The 17308-nt window shown below is 55.2% G+C and overlaps 1 protein-coding gene across 3 annotated transcripts in view; it reads right to left on the bottom strand.

Annotated features, from left to right (window-relative positions):
* The window catches only part of LOC140076254 (uncharacterized), a 49961-nt gene extending 33352 nt beyond the window's left edge, over positions 1 to 16609 (bottom strand). For all 3 annotated transcript variants that reach the window (XM_072122789.1, XM_072122791.1, XM_072122790.1), the window contains exons 1-2: positions 16486 to 16609; positions 2980 to 3054 (exon numbers count right to left, since the gene is read on the bottom strand). In XM_072122789.1, the coding sequence (XP_071978890.1) occupies positions 2980 to 3010 (31 nt within the window). In that variant the 5' untranslated portion in view covers positions 3011 to 3054; positions 16486 to 16609. The remainder of the gene's footprint in view (positions 1 to 2979; positions 3055 to 16485) is intronic.
* Between the last annotated feature and the right edge of the window lie 699 nt (positions 16610 to 17308).

Raw genomic sequence — 17308 nt, 5'->3', positions numbered from 1 at the left:
CTCATGAGTCCTCCATCCCCATCCTACACCCTCATCTCATGAGTCCTCCATCCCCATCTTACACCCTCAGCCCATGAGTCCTTCCCTCTATCCACATCCTTTACCCTCAGCCCATGGGTCCTTCCCTCCATCCCCATCCTACACCCTCAGCCCATGAGTCCTCCATCCCCATCCTACACCCTCAGCCCATGAGTCCTCCATCCCCATCCTACACCCTCATCTCATGAGTCCTCCATCCCCATCCTACACTCTCAGCCCATGAGTCCTCCATCCCCATCCTACACCCTCAGCCCATGAGTCCTCCATCCCCATCCTACACCCTCATCTCATGAGTCCTCCATCCCCATCCTACACCCTCAGCCCATGAGTCCTTCCCTACATCCCCATCCTACACCCTCAGCCCATGAGTCCTCCATCCCCATCCTACACCCTCAGCCCATGAGTCCTCCATCCCCATCATACACCCTCAGCCCATGAGTCCTCCATCCCCATCATACACCCTCAGCCCATGAGTCCTCCATCCCCATCCTACACCCTCAGCCCATGAGTCTCCATCCCCATCCTACACCCTCAGCCCATGGGTCCTCCATCCCCATCCTACACCCTCAGCCCATGAGTCCCTCATCCCCATCCTACACCCTCAGCCCATGAGTCTCCATCCCCATCCTACACCCTCAGCCCATGGGTCCTCCATCCCCATCCTACACCCTCAGCCCATGAGTACTCCATCCCCATCCTACACCCTCAGCCCATGGGTCCTCCATCCCCATCATACACCCTCAGCCCATGAGTCTCCATCCCCATCCTACACCCTCAGCCCATGAGTCTCCATCCCCATCATACACCCTCAGCCCATGAGTCCTCCATCCCCATCATACACCCTCAGCCCATGAGTCTCCATCCCCATCCTACACCCTCAGCCCATGAGTCTCCATCCCCATCATACACCCTCAGCCCATGAGTCCTCCATCCCCATCATACACCCTCAGCCCATGAGTCCTCCATCCCCATCCTACACCCTCAGCCCATGAGTCTCCATCCCCATCCTACACCCTCAGCCCATGGGTCCTCCATCCCCATCCTACACCCTCAGCCCATGAGTCCCTCATCCCCATCCTACACCCTCAGCCCATGAGTCTCCATCCCCATCCTACACCCTCAGCCCATGGGTCCTCCATCCCCATCCTACACCCTCAGCCCATGAGTACTCCATCCCCATCCTACACCCTCAGCCCATGGGTCCTCCATCCCCATCCTACACCCTCAGCCCATGAGTCTCCATCCCCATCCTACACCCTCAGCCCATGGGTCCTCCATCCCCATCCTACACCCTCAGCCCATGAGTACTCCATCCCCATCCTACACCCTCAGCCCATGGGTCCTCCATCCCCATCATACACCCTCAGCCCATGAGTCTCCATCCCCATCCTACACCCTCAGCCCATGAGTCTCCATCCCCATCCTACACCCTCAGCCCATGAGTCCTCCATCCCCATCATACACCCTCAGCCCATGAGTCCTCCATCCCCATCATACACCCTCAGCCCATGAGTCCTCCATCCCCATCATACACCCTCAGCCCATGAGTCTCCATCCACATCATACACCCTCAGCCCATGAGTCTCCATCCCCATCCTACACCCTCAGCCCATGAGTCCTCCATCCCCATCCTACACCCGCATGCGCCTGTCTTCTTTAACGCTCGGCTCTCTCCCAGCACCCGCCCCCTGACAGCACTCGCTCATCTCTATAAATCTTTGTTTCCCTCTTTTACTGCCGACACGCCGGCTCCTTAAAGGGGTATTTCTCATCTGGGCATTCACATTCAGTTTCATTAATCTGATATATATATACATTTTTACCTGTTTAATTTCTCATGAATGTAGTCATATGGTCCCTTAGAAACAAGACTGTGTTCTTGGATACGACCACCGCTGTTGGAGGGATTGCACACAGAAACAAAAGGTTTTTGTATTTGAAATGTCCGGGAGTTACTGCAGGTCCCACATCCGTCCTGTGGTAATGATCGCTGAAGCCATGTGGTCAGGCAGAGCCCCATAGAAAATCTGTGACCAAAATGTGAGGTGGTCGTATCCAAGGGAGCCATCTCGTTTCTAAGGGATAACATGGCAACATTTATGAGAAATTATCTTCACACAGGAATTTTTTTTTTAGTAACATCCAATTGAAGAAATGTTTATATATGGCAAAAGAATTAAATTAGATGTAAATCTCCGGATGAGAAAACCCCTTTAACTCTCAGGTGTCCAGGTCTGATAAAGAGGGCGGTCCTCCCCCGAAGCGCGTTACTAAGAAAAAATCCTAAATCTACCTATTGGATTGGCGCCTGTTGTCCGTTTTATTCTCCTCACTGATAATAACGTACATGGGACATTGCGTGTTCCCGAATCTAGGACGCGGCCTCCATTACTGCGCCTCCCGCAGGTAACCTCCTAATCTCAATGTCTGGATAACGTGGCCCAGGGTATGATATGTCCTGGTGACCCCTACGATCTTAGTGACTCCCCGCACAGCACATTATACACGGACAATGCACTTTCTGTGACCTCCGCGGGATCAGGTAAGTAAATGAGCCCCACTGTCTCCGCTCTGGAAGTGATTTTTGGGAATGATCTCAGTTCCTAAGACTTGAGAACCCCCAGACGTCCCGTGGTGTCAGTGCTATAATGTTGGGGGGCCCCGCCCGCTGTGTATGTGCTGAGCGCTTGTTTTGTTCTTCCTGTATATATTTTCGGAAGGGACACGTGTTACAGTATGTGGCGCCTCCTGCGTTATTGTGGAGCCTGATGGGGAATTTTGCGGTTGCATCCGTATTAGTGCTGATCCGCTGCGACAGAGGCCGGGGCTTCTCTCACTGTTGTTTCCTTATAAGTTATGAAGCCGTCGGCTCCTCCCACATGACACGGACGCTCCCGCCTGCGCGTGAATCTATACGTGAGGACTTGGTTCTGCCCTTACCCCTCGCGCTCCGCTGCACCAGGGGCTCCATGTGACGCCGGATCAGGAAGATTCTGGGAGAGGATCAGCCGCCGCCTGCAAGAAGAGCAGAGAACATCAGCCGCAGCTCCCACAATGCACTGCAGCAAATCACCATAAAACCTGCGACACGTGCGGAAAGCGTCTGCGCTGGTTCTATATTTCCTCAAAACGGCGAATATTATTCTCGTTTCACATTTCACTAGTGTATAGTACAGTATAGGATAGTGCAGCTCTGGCTGTGGCTAGAGTAAAGCTCAGCCCAGTGCAGCTCTGGGTGTGACAGGAGTATAGCACAGGGCAGTGCAGCTCTGGGTGTGACAGGAGTATAGCACAGGGCAGTGCAGCTCTGGGCGTGACAGGAGTATAGCACAGGGCAGTGCAGCTCTGGGTGTGACAGGAGTATAGCACAGGGCGGTGCAGCTCTGGGTGTGACAGGAGTATAGCACAGGGCAGTGCAGCTCTGGCTGTGACTAGAGTAAAGCTCAGCCCAGTGCAGCTCTGGCTGTGACAGGAGTATAGCACAGGGCAGTGCAGCTCTGGGTGTGACAGGAGTATAGCACAGGGCAGTGCAGCTCTGGGCGTGACAGGAGTATAGCACAGGGCAGTGCAGCTCTGGGTGTGACAGGAGTATAGCACAGGGCGGTGCAGCTCTGGGTGTGACAGGAGTATTGCACAGGGCAGTGCAGCTCTGGGTGTGACAGGAGTATAGCACAGGGCAGTGCAGCTCTGGGCGTGACAGGAGTATAGCACAGGGCAGTGCAGCTCTGGGCGTGACAGGAGTATAGCACAGGGCAGTGCAGCTCTGGGCGTGACAGGAGTATAGCACAGGGCAGTGCAGCTCTGGGTGTGACAGGAGTATAGCACAGGGCGGTGCAGCTCTGGGTGTGACAGGAGTATTGCACAGGGCAGTGCAGCTCTGGGTGTGACAGGAGTATAGCACAGGGCAGTGCAGCTCTGGGCGTGACAGGAGTATAGCACAGGGCAGTGCAGCTCTGGGCGTGACAGGAGTATTGCACAGGGCAGTAAAGCTCTGGGTGTGACAGGAGTATAGCACAGGGCAGTGCAGCTCTGGGTGTGACAGGAGTATAGCAGAGGGCAGTGCAGCTCTGGGCGTGACAGGAGTATAGCACAGGGCAGTGCAGCTCTGGGTGTGACAGGAGTATAGCACAGGGCAGCGCAGCTCTGGGTGTGACAGGAGTATAGCAGAGGGCAGTGCAGCTCTGGGCGTGACAGGAGTATAGCACAGGGCAGTGCAGCTCTGGGCGTGACAGGAGTATAGCACAAGGCAGTGCAGCTCTGGGCGTGACAGGAGTATAGCACAGGGCAGTGCAGCTCTGGGCGTGACAAGAGTATGGCACAGGGCAGTGCAGCTCTGGGCGTGACAGGAGTATAGCACAGGGCAGTGCAGCTCTGGGCGTGACAGGAGTATGGCACAGGGCAGTGCAGCTCTGGGTGTGACAGGAGTATAGCACAGGGCAGTGCAGCTCTGGGTGTGACAGGAGTATAGCACAGGGCAGTGCAGCTCTGGGCGTGACAGGAGTATAGCAGAGGGCAGTGCAGCTCTGGGCGTGACAGGAGTATAGCACAGGGCAGTGCAGCTCTGGGTGTGACAGGAGTACAGCACAGGGCAGTGCAGCTCTGGGCGTGACAAGAGTATGGCACAGGGCAGTGCAGCTCTGGGTGTGACAGGAGTATAGCACAGGGCAGTGCAGCTCTGGGCGTGACAGGAGTATAGCACAGGGCAGTGCAGCTCTGGGCGTGACAGGAGTATAGCACAGGGCAGTGCAGCTCTGGGTGTGACAAGAGTATGGTACAGGGCAGTGCAGCTCTGGGTGTGACAGGAGTATAGCACAGGGCAGTGCAGCTCTGGGCGTGACAGGAGTATAGCAGAGGGCAGTGCAGCTCTGGGTGTGACAGGAGTATAGCACAGGGCAGTGCAGCTCTGGGCGTGACAGGAGTATAGCACAGGGCAGTGCAGCTCTGGGTGTGACAGGAGTATAGCACAGGGCAGTGCAGCTCTGGGCGTGACAGGAGTATAGAACAGGGCAGTGCAGCTCTGGGTGTGACAGGAGTATAGCAGAGGGCAGTGCAGCTCTGGGCGTGACAGGAGTATAGCACAAGGCAGTGCAGCTCTGGGCGTGACAGGAGTATAGCACAGGGCAGTGCAGCTCTGGGCGTGACAGGAGTATAGCACAAGGCAGTGCAGCTCTGGGCGTGACAGGAGTATAGCAGAAGGCAGTGCAGCTCTGGGCGTGACAGGAGTATAGCACAGGGCAGTGCAGCTCTGGGCGTGACAGGAGTATAGCACAGGGCAGTGCAGCTCTGAGCGTGACAGGAGTATAGCACAGGGCAGTGCAGCTCTGGGCGTGACAGGAGTATAGCACAGGGCAGTGCAGCTCTGGGTGTGACAAGAGTATGGTACACGGCAGTGCAGCTCTGGGTGTGACAGGAGTATAGCACAGGGCAGCGCAGCTCTGGGCGTGACAGGAGTATAGCACAGGGCAGCGCAGCTCTGGGTGTGACAGGAGTATAGCACAGGGCAGTGCAGCTCTGGGTGTGACAGGAGTATAGCACAGGGCAGTGCAGCTCTGGGTGTGACAGGAGTATAGCACAGGGCAGTGCAGCTCTGGGCGTGACAGGAGTATAGCACAGGGCAGTGCAGCTCTGGGCGTGACAGGAGTATAGCAGAGGGCAGTGCAGCTCTGGGTGTGACAGGAGTATAGCACAGGGCAGTGCAGCTCTGGGTGTGACAGGAGTATGGTACAGGGCAGTGCAGCTCTGGGTGTGACAGGAGTATAGCACAGGGCAGTGCAGCTCTGGGCGTGACTAGAGTATAGCACAGGGCAGTGCAGCTCTGGGCGTGACAGGAGTATAGCAGAGGGCAGTGCAGCTCTGGGCGTGACAGGAGTATAGCACAGGGCAGTGCAGCTCTGGGCGTGACAGGAGTATAGCAGAGGGCAGTGCAGCTCTGGGCGTGACAGGAGTATAGCACAGGGCAGTGCAGCTCTGGGCGTGACAGGAGTATAGCACAGGGCAGTGCAGCTCTGGGCGTGACAGGAGTATAGCAGAGGGCAGTGCAGCTCTGGGCGTGACAGGAGTATAGCACAGGGCAGTGCAGCTCTGGGTGTGACAGGAGTATGGTACAGGGCAGTGCAGCTCTGGGTGTGACAGGAGTATAGCACAGGGCAGTGCAGCTCTGGGCGTGACTAGAGTATAGCACAGGGCAGTGCAGCTCTGGGCGTGACAGGAGTATAGCACAGGGCAGTGCAGCTCTGGGCGTGACAGGAGTATGGTACAGGGCAGTGCAGCTCTGGGCGTGACAGGAGTATAGTACAGGGCAGTGCAGCTCTGGGCGTGACAGGAGTATAGCACAGGGCAGTGCAGCTCTGGGCGTGACAGGAGTATAGCACAGGGCAGTGCAGCTCTGGGCGTGACTAAAGTATAGCACAGGGCAGTGCAGCTCTGGGCGTGACTAGAGTATAGCACAGGGCAGTGCAGCTCTGGGCGTGACAGGAGTATAGCACAGGGCAGTGCAGCTCTGGGTGTGACTAGAGTATAGCACAGGGCAGTGCAGCTCTGGGCGTGACTAGAGTATAGCACAGGGCAGTGCAGCTCTGGGCGTGACAGGAGTATAGCACAGGGCAGTGCAGCTCTGGGCGTGACAGGAGTATGGTACAGGGCAGTGCAGCTCTGGGCGTGACAGGAGTATAGCACAGGGCAGTGCAGCTCTGGGTGTGACAGGAGTACAGCACAGGGCAGTGCAGCTCTGGGTGTGACAGGAGTACAGCACAGGGCAGTGCAGCTCTGGGTGTGACAGGAGTATAGCACAGGGCAGTGCAGCTCTGGGTGTGACAGGAGTATAGCACAGGGCAGTGCAGCTCTGGGTGTGACAAGAGTATGGTACAGGGCAGTGCAGCTCTGGGTGTGACAGGAGTATTGCACTGGGCAGTGCAGCTCTGGGTGTGACAGGAGTACAGCACAGGGCAGGGCAGCTCTGGGTGTGAAAGGAGTATAGCACAGGGCAGGGCAGCTCTGGGTGTGACAGGAGTATTGCACAGGGCAGTGCAGCTCTGGGTGTGACAGGAGTATAGCAGAGGGCAGTGCAGCTCTGGGTGTGACAGGAGTATAGCACAGGGCAGTGCAGCTCTGGGTGTGACAGGAGTATAGCACAGGGCAGTGCAGCTCTGGGTGTGACAGGAGTATAGCACAGGGCAGCGCAGCTCTGGGCGTGACAGGAGTATAGCACAGGGCAGTGCAGCTCTGGGCGTGACAGGAGTATAGCACAGGGCAGTGCAGCTCTGGGCGTGACAGGAGTATAGCACAGGGCAGTGCAGCTCTGGGTGTTACTAGAGTATAGCACAGGGCAGTGCAGCTCTGGGTGTGACAGGAGTATAGCAGAGGGCAGTGCAGCTCTGGGCGTGACAGGAGTATAGCACAAGGCAGTGCAGCTCTGGGTGTGACAGGAGTATAGCACAGGGCAGTGCAGCTCTGGGCGTGACAGGAGTATAGCACAGGGCAGTGCAGCTCTGGGCGTGACAGGAGTATAGCACAGGGCAGTGCAGCTCTGGGTGTGACAAGAGTATGGTACAGGGCAGTGCAGCTCTGGGCGTGACAGGAGTATGGTACAGGGCAGTGCAGCTCTGGGTGTGACAGGAGTATAGCACAGGGCAGTGCAGCTCTGGGCGTGACAGGAGTATAGCACAGGGCAGTGCAGCTCTGGGCGTGACAGGAGTATAGCAGAGGGCAGTGCAGCTCTGGGCGTGACTAGAGTATAGCACAGGGCAGTGCAGCTCTGGGCGTGACAGGAGTATAGCACAGGGCAGTGCAGCTCTGGGTGTGACAGGAGTATGGTACAGGGCAGTGCAGCTCTGGGCGTGACAGGAGTATAGCACAGGGCAGTGCAGCTCTGGGTGTGACAGGAGTACAGCACAGGGCAGTGCAGCTCTGGGTGTGACAGGAGTACAGCACAGGGCAGGGCAGCTCTGGGTGTGAAAGGAGTATAGCACAGGGCAGGGCAGCTCTGGGTGTGAAAGGAGTATTGCACAGGGCAGTGCAGCTCTGGGTGTGACAGGAGTATAGCAGAGGGCAGTGCAGCTCTGGGTGTGACAGGAGTATAGCACAGGGCAGTGCAGCTCTGGGTGTGACAGGAGTATAGCACAGGGCAGTGCAGCTCTGGGTGTGACAAGAGTATGGTACAGGGCAGTGCAGCTCTGGGTGTGACAGGAGTATTGCACTGGGCAGTGCAGCTCTGGGCGTGACAGGAGTATAGCACAGGGCAGTGCAGCTCTGGGTGTGACAGGAGTATAGCACAGGGCAGTGCAGCTCTGGGTGTGACAGGAGTACAGCACAGGGCAGGGCAGCTCTGGGTGTGAAAGGAGTATAGCACAGGGCAGGGCAGCTCTGGGCGTGACAGGAGTATAGCACAGGGCAGTGCAGCTCTGGGCGTGACAGGAGTATAGCACAGGGCAGTGCAGCTCTGGGTGTGACAGGAGTATAGCACAGGGCAGTGCAGCTCTGGGTGTGACAGGAGTATAGCACAGCGCAGTGCAGCTCTGGGCGTGACAGGAGTATAGCACAGGGCAGTGCAGCTCTGGGTGTGACAAGAGTATGGTACAGGGCAGTGCAGCTCTGGGTGTGACAGGAGTATTGCACTGGGCAGTGCAGCTCTGTGTGTGACAGGAGTATAGCACAGGGCAGTGCAGCTCTGGGTGTGACAGGAGTATAGCACAGGGCAGTGCAGCTCTGGGCGTGACAGGAGTATAGCAGAGGGCAGTGCAGCTCTGGGCGTGACAGGAGTATAGCACAGGGCAGTGCAGCTCTGGGTGTGACAGGAGTATAGCACAGGGCAGTGCAGCTCTGGGTGTGACAGGAGTATAGCACAGGGCAGTGCAGCTCTGGGTGTGACTAGAGTATAGCACAGGGCAGTGCAGCTCTGGGCGTGACAGGAGTATAGCACAGGGCAGTGCAGCTCTGGGCGTGACAGGAGTATGGTACAGGGCAGTGCAGCTCTGGGCGTGACAGGAGTATAGCACAGGGCAGTGCAGCTCTGGGTGTGACAGGAGTACAGCACAGGGCAGTGCAGCTCTGGGTGTGACAGGAGTACAGCACAGGGCAGGGCAGCTCTGGGTGTGAAAGGAGTATAGCACAGGGCAGGGCAGCTCTGGGTGTGACAGGAGTATTGCACAGGGCAGTGCAGCTCTGGGTGTGACAGGAGTATAGCACAGGGCAGTGCAGCTCTGGGTGTGACAGGAGTATGGTACAGGGCAGTGCAGCTCTGGGTGTGACAGGAGTATAGCAGAGGGCAGTGCAGCTCTGGGTGTGAAAGGAGTATAGCACAGGGCAGGGCAGCTCTGGGTGTGACAGGAGTATAGCACAGGGCAGTGCAGCTCTGGGTGTGACAGGAGTATAGCACAGGGCAGTGCAGCTCTGGGTGTGACAGGAGTATAGCACAGGGCAGTGCAGCTCAGGGTGTGACAGGAGTATAGCACTGGGCAGTGCAGCTCTGTGTGTGACTAGAGTATAGCACAGGGCAGTGCAGCTCTGGGTGTGACAGGAGTATAGCACAGGGCAGTGCAGCTCTGGGTGTGACAGGAGTATAGCACAGGGCGGTGCAGCTCTGGGTGTGACAGGAGTATAGCACAGGGCGGTGCAGCTCTGGGCGTGACAGGAGTATGGCACAGGGCAGTGCAGCTCTGGGTGTGACAAGAGTATGGTACACGGCAGTGCAGCTCTGGGTGTGACAGGAGTATGGTACAGGGCAGTGCAGCTCTGGGTGTGACAGGAGTATAGCACAGGGCAGTGCAGCTCTGGGTGTGACAGGAGTATAGCACAGGGCGGTGCAGCTCTGGGTGTGACAGGAGTATAGCACAGGGCGGTGCAGCTCTGGGTGTGACAGGAGTATAGCACAGGGCGGTGCAGCTCTGGGTGTGACAGGAGTATAGCACAGGGCAGTGCAGCTCTGGGCGTGACAGGAGTATGGCACAGGGCAGTGCAGCTCTGGGTGTGACAAGAGTATGGTACACGGCAGTGCAGCTCTGGGTGTGACAGGAGTATGGTACAGGGCAGTGCAGCTCTGGGTGTGACAGGAGTATAGCACAGGGCAGTGCAGCTCTGGGTGTGACAGGAGTATAGCACAGGGCGGTGCAGCTCTGGGTGTGACAGGAGTATAGCACAGGGCGGTGCAGCTCTGGGTGTGACAGGAGTATAGCACAGGGCGGTGCAGCTCTGGGTGTGACAGGAGTATAGCACAGGGCGGTGCAGCTCTGGGTGTGACAGGAGTATTGCACTGGGCAGTGCAGCTCTGTGTGTGACTAGAGTATAGCACAGGGCAGCGCAGCTCTGGGCGTGACAGGAGTATAGCACAGGGCAGCGCAGCTCTGGGTGTGACAGGATTTCCTCCCTATGGCTCTGCTGCCTGTGGTCATGAGGCGCTGCTCACCTGCTGCAGAAAGTGAAAACTGAACAAAAGCGACTGAAAGAAACGGAAAGATTTGCAGCTAAAAGAAATCATCCGCCTTCCCTGAGACCCAACAAAAAGGGGCAAAAAGTGTCAGCTCACAAACCGAGCGCTGCCACATAGTATCACAGCCCCCACCCTGTATGACGCCCCCTATGGTATAGTCCTGGTATAACACCCCAGTGTGTAATGCCCCCGCAATGTGCTGCCACATAGTATCACAGCCCCCACCCTGTATGACGCCCCCTATGGTATAGACCTGGTATAACACCCCAGTGTGTAATGTCCCTGCAATGTGCTGCCACATAGTATCACAGCCCCCACCCTGTATGACGCCCCCTATGGTATAGACCTGGTATAACATCCCCAGTGTGTAATGCCCCCGCAATGTGCTGCCACATAGTATCACAGCCCCCACCCTGTATGACGCCCCCTATGGTATAGACCTGGTATAACACCCCAGTGTGTAATGTCCCTGCAATGTGCTGCCACATAGTATCACAGCCCCCACCCTGTATGACACCCCCTATGGTATAGACCTGGTATAACATCCCCAGTGTGTAATGTCCCTGCAATGTGCTGCCACATAGTATCACAGCCCCCACCCTGTATGACGCCCCCTATGGTATAGACCTGGTATAACACCCCAGTGTGTAATGTCCCTGCAATGTGCTGCCACATAGTATCACAGCCCCCACCCTGTATGACGCCCCCTATGGTATAGACCTGGTATTACACCCCAGTGTGTAATGTCCCTGCAATGTGCTGCCACATAGTATCACAGCCCCCACCCTGTATGACGCCCCCTATGGTATAGACCTGGTATAACACCCCAGTGTGTAATGTCCCTGCAATGTGCTGCCACATAGTATCACAGCCCCCACCCTGTATGACACCCCCTATGGTATAGACCTGGTATAACACCCCCAATGTGTAATGTCCCTGCAATGTGCTGCCACATAGTATCACAGCCCCCACCCTGTATGACACCCCCTATGGTATAGACCTGGTATAACACCCCCAATGTGTAATGTCCCTGCAATGTGCTGCCACATAGTATCACAGCCCCCACCCTGTATGACACCCCCTATGGTATAGACCTGGTATAACACCCCCAATGTGTAATGTCCCTGCAATGTGCTGCCACATAGTATCACAGCCCCCACCCTGTATGACACCCCCTATGGTATAGACCTGGTATAACACCCCCAGTGTGTAATGTCCCTGCAATGTGCTGCCACATAGTATCACAGCCCCCACCCTGTATGACACCCCCTATGGTATAGACCTGGTATAACACCCCCAATGTGCTGCCACATAGTATCACAGCCCCCACCCTGTATGACACCCCCTATGGTATAGACCTGGTATTACACCCCAGTGTGTAATGCCCCTGCAATGTGCTGCCACATAGTATCACAGCCCCCACCCTGTATGACGCCCCCTATGGTATAGTCCTGGTATAACACCCCAGTGTGTAATGCCCCCGCAATGTGCTGCCACATAGTATCACAGCCCCCACCCTGTATGACACCCCCTATGGTATAGACCTGGTATAACACCCCAGTGTGTAATGTCCCTGCAATGTGCTGCCACATAGTATCACAGCCCCCACCCTGTATGACGCCCCCTATGGTATAGACCTGGTATAACACCCCCAGTGTGTAATGTCCCTGCAATGTGCTGCCACATAGTATCACAGCCCCCACCCTGTATGACGCCCCCTATGGTATAGACCTGGTATAACACCCCAGTGTGTAATGTCCCTGCAATGTGCTGCCACATAGTATCACAGCCCCCACCCTGTATGACGCCCCCTATGGTATAGACCTGGTATAACATCCCCAGTGTGTAATGTCCCTGCAATGTGCTGCCACATAGTATCACAGCCCCCACCCTGTACGACACCCCCTATGGTATTCACCTGGTATAACACCCCCAGTGTGTAATGTCCCTGCCATGTGCTGCCACATAGTATCACAGCCCCCACCCTGTATGACACCCCCTATGGTATAGACCTGGTATTACACCCCAGTGTGTAATGTCCCTGCAATGTGCTGCCACATAGTATCACAGCCCCCACCCTGTATGACACCCCCTATGGTATAGACCTGGTATAACACCCCCAGTGTGTAATGTCCCTGCAATGTGCTGCCACATAGTATCACAGCCCCCACCCTGTATGACACCCCCTATGGTATAGACCTGGTATTACACCCCAGTGTGTAATGCCCCTGCAATGTGCTGCCACATAGTATCACAGCCCCCACCCTGTATGACGCCCCCTATGGTATAGACCTGGTATAACACCCCAGTGTGTAATGCCCCTGCAATGTGCTGCCCCATAGTATCACAGCCCCCACCCTGTATGACGCCCCTATGGTATAGTCCTGGTATAACACCCCAGTGTGTAATGCCCCTGCAATGTGCTGCCACATAGTATCACAGCCCCCACCCTGTATGACACCCCCTATGGTATAGACCTGGTATAACACCCCCAGTGTGTAATGTCCCTGCAATGTGCTGCCACATAGTATCACAGCCCCCACCCTGTATGACACCCCCTATGGTATAGACCTGGTATAACACCCCCAATGTGCTGCCACATAGTATCACAGCCCCCACCCTGTATGACACCCCCTATGGTATAGACCTGGTATAACACCCCCAGTGTGTAATGCCCCCGCAATGTGCTGCCACATAGTATCACAGCCCCCACCCTGTATGACACCCCCTATGGTATAGACCTGGTATAACATCTCCAGTGTGTAATGTCCCTGCAATGTGCTGCCACATAGTATCACAGCCCCCACCCTGTATGACGCCCCCTATGGTATAGACCTGGTATAACACCCCCAGTGTGTAATGTCCCTGCAATGTGCTGCCACATAGTATCACAGCCCCCACCCTGTATGACACCCCCTATGGTATAGACCTGGTATAACACCCCCAGTGTGTAATGTCCCTGCAATGTGCTGCCACATAGTATCACAGCCCCCACCCTGTATGACACCCCCTATGGTATAGACCTGGTATAACACCCCCAGTGTGTAATGTCCCTGCAATGTGCTGCCACATAGTATCACAGCCCCCACCCTGTATGACACCCCCTATGGTATAGACCTGGTATAACACCCCCAGTGTGTAATGTCCCTGCCATGTGCTGCCACATAGTATCACAGCCCCCACCCTGTATGACGCCCCCTATGGTATAGACCTGGTATAACACCCCCAGTGTGTAATGTCCCTGCAATGTGCTGCCACATAGTATCACAGCCCCCACCCTGTATGACGCCCCCTATGGTATAGACCTGGTATTACACCCCACTGTGTAATGTCCCTGCAATGTGCTGCCACATAGTATCACAGCCCCCACCCTGTATGACGCCCCCTATGGTATAGACCTGGTATAACACCCCCAGTGTGTAATGTCCCTGCAATGTGCTGCCACATAGTATCACAGCCCCCACCCTGTATGACGCCCCCTATGGTATAGACCTGGTATTACACCCCACTGTGTAATGTCCCTGCAATGTGCTGCCACATAGTATCACAGCCCCCACCCTGTATGACACCCCCTATGGCAGTGGTGGCGAACCTATGGCACGGGTGCCAGAGGCGGCACTCCGGGCTCTTTCTGTGGGCACCCGGGCCATCGCCCCAGCACACCAGACAGGACTCAAAGAATCTTCCTGCAGTTCCAAGCAACTTAAAAGATGAACTTAAAATGATGAAATTTTTCCATCTTTCTACTGTGTTGCTGTCCTCAGGAGGCCAATATGATTGAAAGTTGTTGAACAGGGAGCAGTAAGTTACTGCTTGAATTTTTGGTTGGCACCTCGCGATAAATAAGGGGTTTTGAATTTCAGTTTGGGCACTCGGCCGCTAAAAGGTTCGCCATCACTGCCCTATGGTATAGACCTGGTATAACACCCCCAGTGTGTAATGTCCCTGCAATGTGCTGCCACATAGTATCACAGCCCCCACCCTGTATGACACCCCCTATGGTATAGACCTGGTATTACACCCCAGTGTGTAATGCCCCTGCAATGTGCTGCCACATAGTATCACAGCCCCCACCCTGTATGACGCCCCCTATGGTATAGACCTGGTATAACACCCCAGTGTGTAATGTCCCTGCAATGTGCTGCCACATAGTATCACAGCCCCCACCCTGTATGACGCCCCCTATGGTATAGACCTGGTATAACACCCCAGTGTGTAATGTCCCTGCAATGTGCTGCCACATAGTATCACAGCCCCCACCCTGTATGACGCCCCCTATGGTATAGACCTGGTATAACACCCCAGTGTGTAATGTCCCTGCAATGTGCTGCCACATAGTATCACAGCCCCCACCCTGTATGACGCCCCCTATGGTATAGACCTGGTATAACACCCCAGTGTGTAATGTCCCTGCAATGTGCTGCCACATAGTATCACAGCCCCCACCCTGTATGACGCCCCCTATGGTATAGACCTGGTATAACACCCCAGTGTGTAATGTCCCTGCAATGTGCTGCCACATAGTATCACAGCCCCCACCCTGTATGACGCCCCCTATGGTATAGACCTGGTATTACACCCCAGTGTGTAATGTCCCTGCAATGTGCTGCCACATAGTATCACAGCCCCCACCCTGTATGACGCCCCCTATGGTATAGACCTGGTATAACACCCCCAGTGTGTAATGTCCCTGCAATGTGCTGCCACATAGTATCACAGCCCCCACCCTGTATGACACCCCCTATGGTATAGACCTGGTATAACACCCCCAGTGTGTAATGTCCCTGCAATGTGCTGCCACATAGTATCACAGCCCCCACCCTGTATGACGCCCCCTATGGTATAGACCTGGTATAACACCCCCAGTGTGTAATGCCCCTGCAATGTGCTGCCACATAGTATCACAGCCCCCACCCTGTATGACGCCCCCTATGGTATAGACCTGGTATAACACCCCCAGTGTGTAATGCCCCTGCAATGTGCTGCCACATAGTATCACAGCCCCCACCCTGTATGACGCCCCCTATGGTATAGACCTGGTATAACACCCCAGTGTGTAATGTCCCTGCAATGTGCTGCCACATAGTATCACAGCCCCCACCCTGTATGACGCCCCCTATGGTATAGACCTGGTATAACACCCCCAGTGTGTAATGTCCCTGCAATGTGCTGCCACATAGTATCACAGCCCCCACCCTGTATGACGCCCCCTATGGTATAGACCTGGTATAACACCCCAGTGTGTAATGTCCCTGCAATGTGCTGCCACATAGTATCACAGCCCCCACCCTGTATGACACCCCCTATGGTATAGTCCTGGTATAACACCCCCAGTGTGTAATGTCCCTGCAATGTGCTGCCACATAGTATCACAGCCCCCACCCTGTATGACACCCCCTATGGTATAGACCTGGTATAACACCCCCAGTGTGTAATGTCCCTGCAATGTGCTGCCACATAGTATCACAGCCCCCACCCTGTATGACACCCCCTATGGTATAGACCTGGTATAACATCCCCAGTGTGTAATGTCCCTGCAATGTGCTGCCACATAGTATCACAGCCCCCACCCTGTATGACGCCCCCTATGGTATAGACCTGGTATAACACCCCAGTGTGTAATGTCCCTGCAATGTGCTGCCACATAGTATCACAGCCCCCACCCTGTATGACACCCCCTATGGTATAGACCTGGTATAACACCCCCAGTGTGTAATGTCCCTGCAATGTGCTGCCACATAGTATCACAGCCCCCACCCTGTATGACACCCCCTATGGTATAGACCTGATATTACACCCCAGTGTGTGCTGTCGGCTGACCTCCTCCTAGTCTCCGGGATGCAGCTCAGTGCTGGAGCAGGGAGTCCGCAGCTTCCTGCACCATTACTATATATCAGCAGCAGAACCCGGGACCGTCCGCAGGATTCTGTGTTTTTGCCTCTCGTCCTCCCTCTCTCCTCTTTTCTTTGTAACTCGACCTTTTCCCTTCCCTCTTTCTCTCTCCATATTTTGGGAGTCTTTACCTTGTCTTCGCTCCTGCTTTCCTCTGGAGTGAAACTTGTACATTAACCCTTTCCCTCTTTGTACGGAAGATTAAAAACAGATCACTCATAAGGAAAGTGAAAGTAGAAGCAAAGTGGAGGAGGATGTAACCCAAGCGCTAACTGCCTACAAGGGCAGGACAGGGAGGTCACTACAGTCTCCTCTCCCCAGGCTGATAACAGAGAGTAATAGATTGTATCCCCCTGTACAGTCTCCTCTCCCCGGGCTGATAACAGAGAGTAATAGATTGTATCCCCCTGTACAGTCTCCTCTCCCCGGGCTGATAACAGAGAGTAATAGATTGTATCCCCCTGTACAGTCTCCTCTCCCCGGGCTGATAACAGAGAGTAATAGATTGTATCCCCCTGTACAGTCTCCTCTCCCCGGGCTGATAACAGAGAGTAATAGATTGTATCCCCCTGTACAGTCTCCTCTCCCCGGGATATAATGGCTGATACCAGAGAGTAATAGATTGTATCCCCCCTGTACAGTCTCCTCTCCCCGGGGTGTAATGGCTGATAACAGAGAGTAATAGATTGTATCCCCCCCTGTACAGTCTCCTCTCCCCGGGATGTAATGGCTGATAACAGAGAGTAATAGATTGTATCCCCCCTGTACAGTCTCCTCTCCCCGGGGTGTAATGGCTGATAACAGAGAGTAATAGATTGTACCCCCCAGTACAGTCTCCTCTCCCCGGGATGTAATGGCTGATAACAGAGAGTAATAGATTGTATCCCCCCTGTACAGTCTCCTCTCCCCGGGGTGTAATGGCTGATAACAGAGAGTAATAGATTGTACCCCCCA

Source organism: Engystomops pustulosus, chromosome 8 (genome assembly GCF_040894005.1).
Source record: "Engystomops pustulosus chromosome 8, aEngPut4.maternal, whole genome shotgun sequence".
Classification (NCBI taxonomy): Eukaryota; Metazoa; Chordata; class Amphibia; order Anura; family Leptodactylidae; genus Engystomops; species Engystomops pustulosus.
The sequence above is the reverse complement of the archived record's forward strand: the minus strand, read 5'-3'. Positions and strand labels throughout refer to the sequence as shown.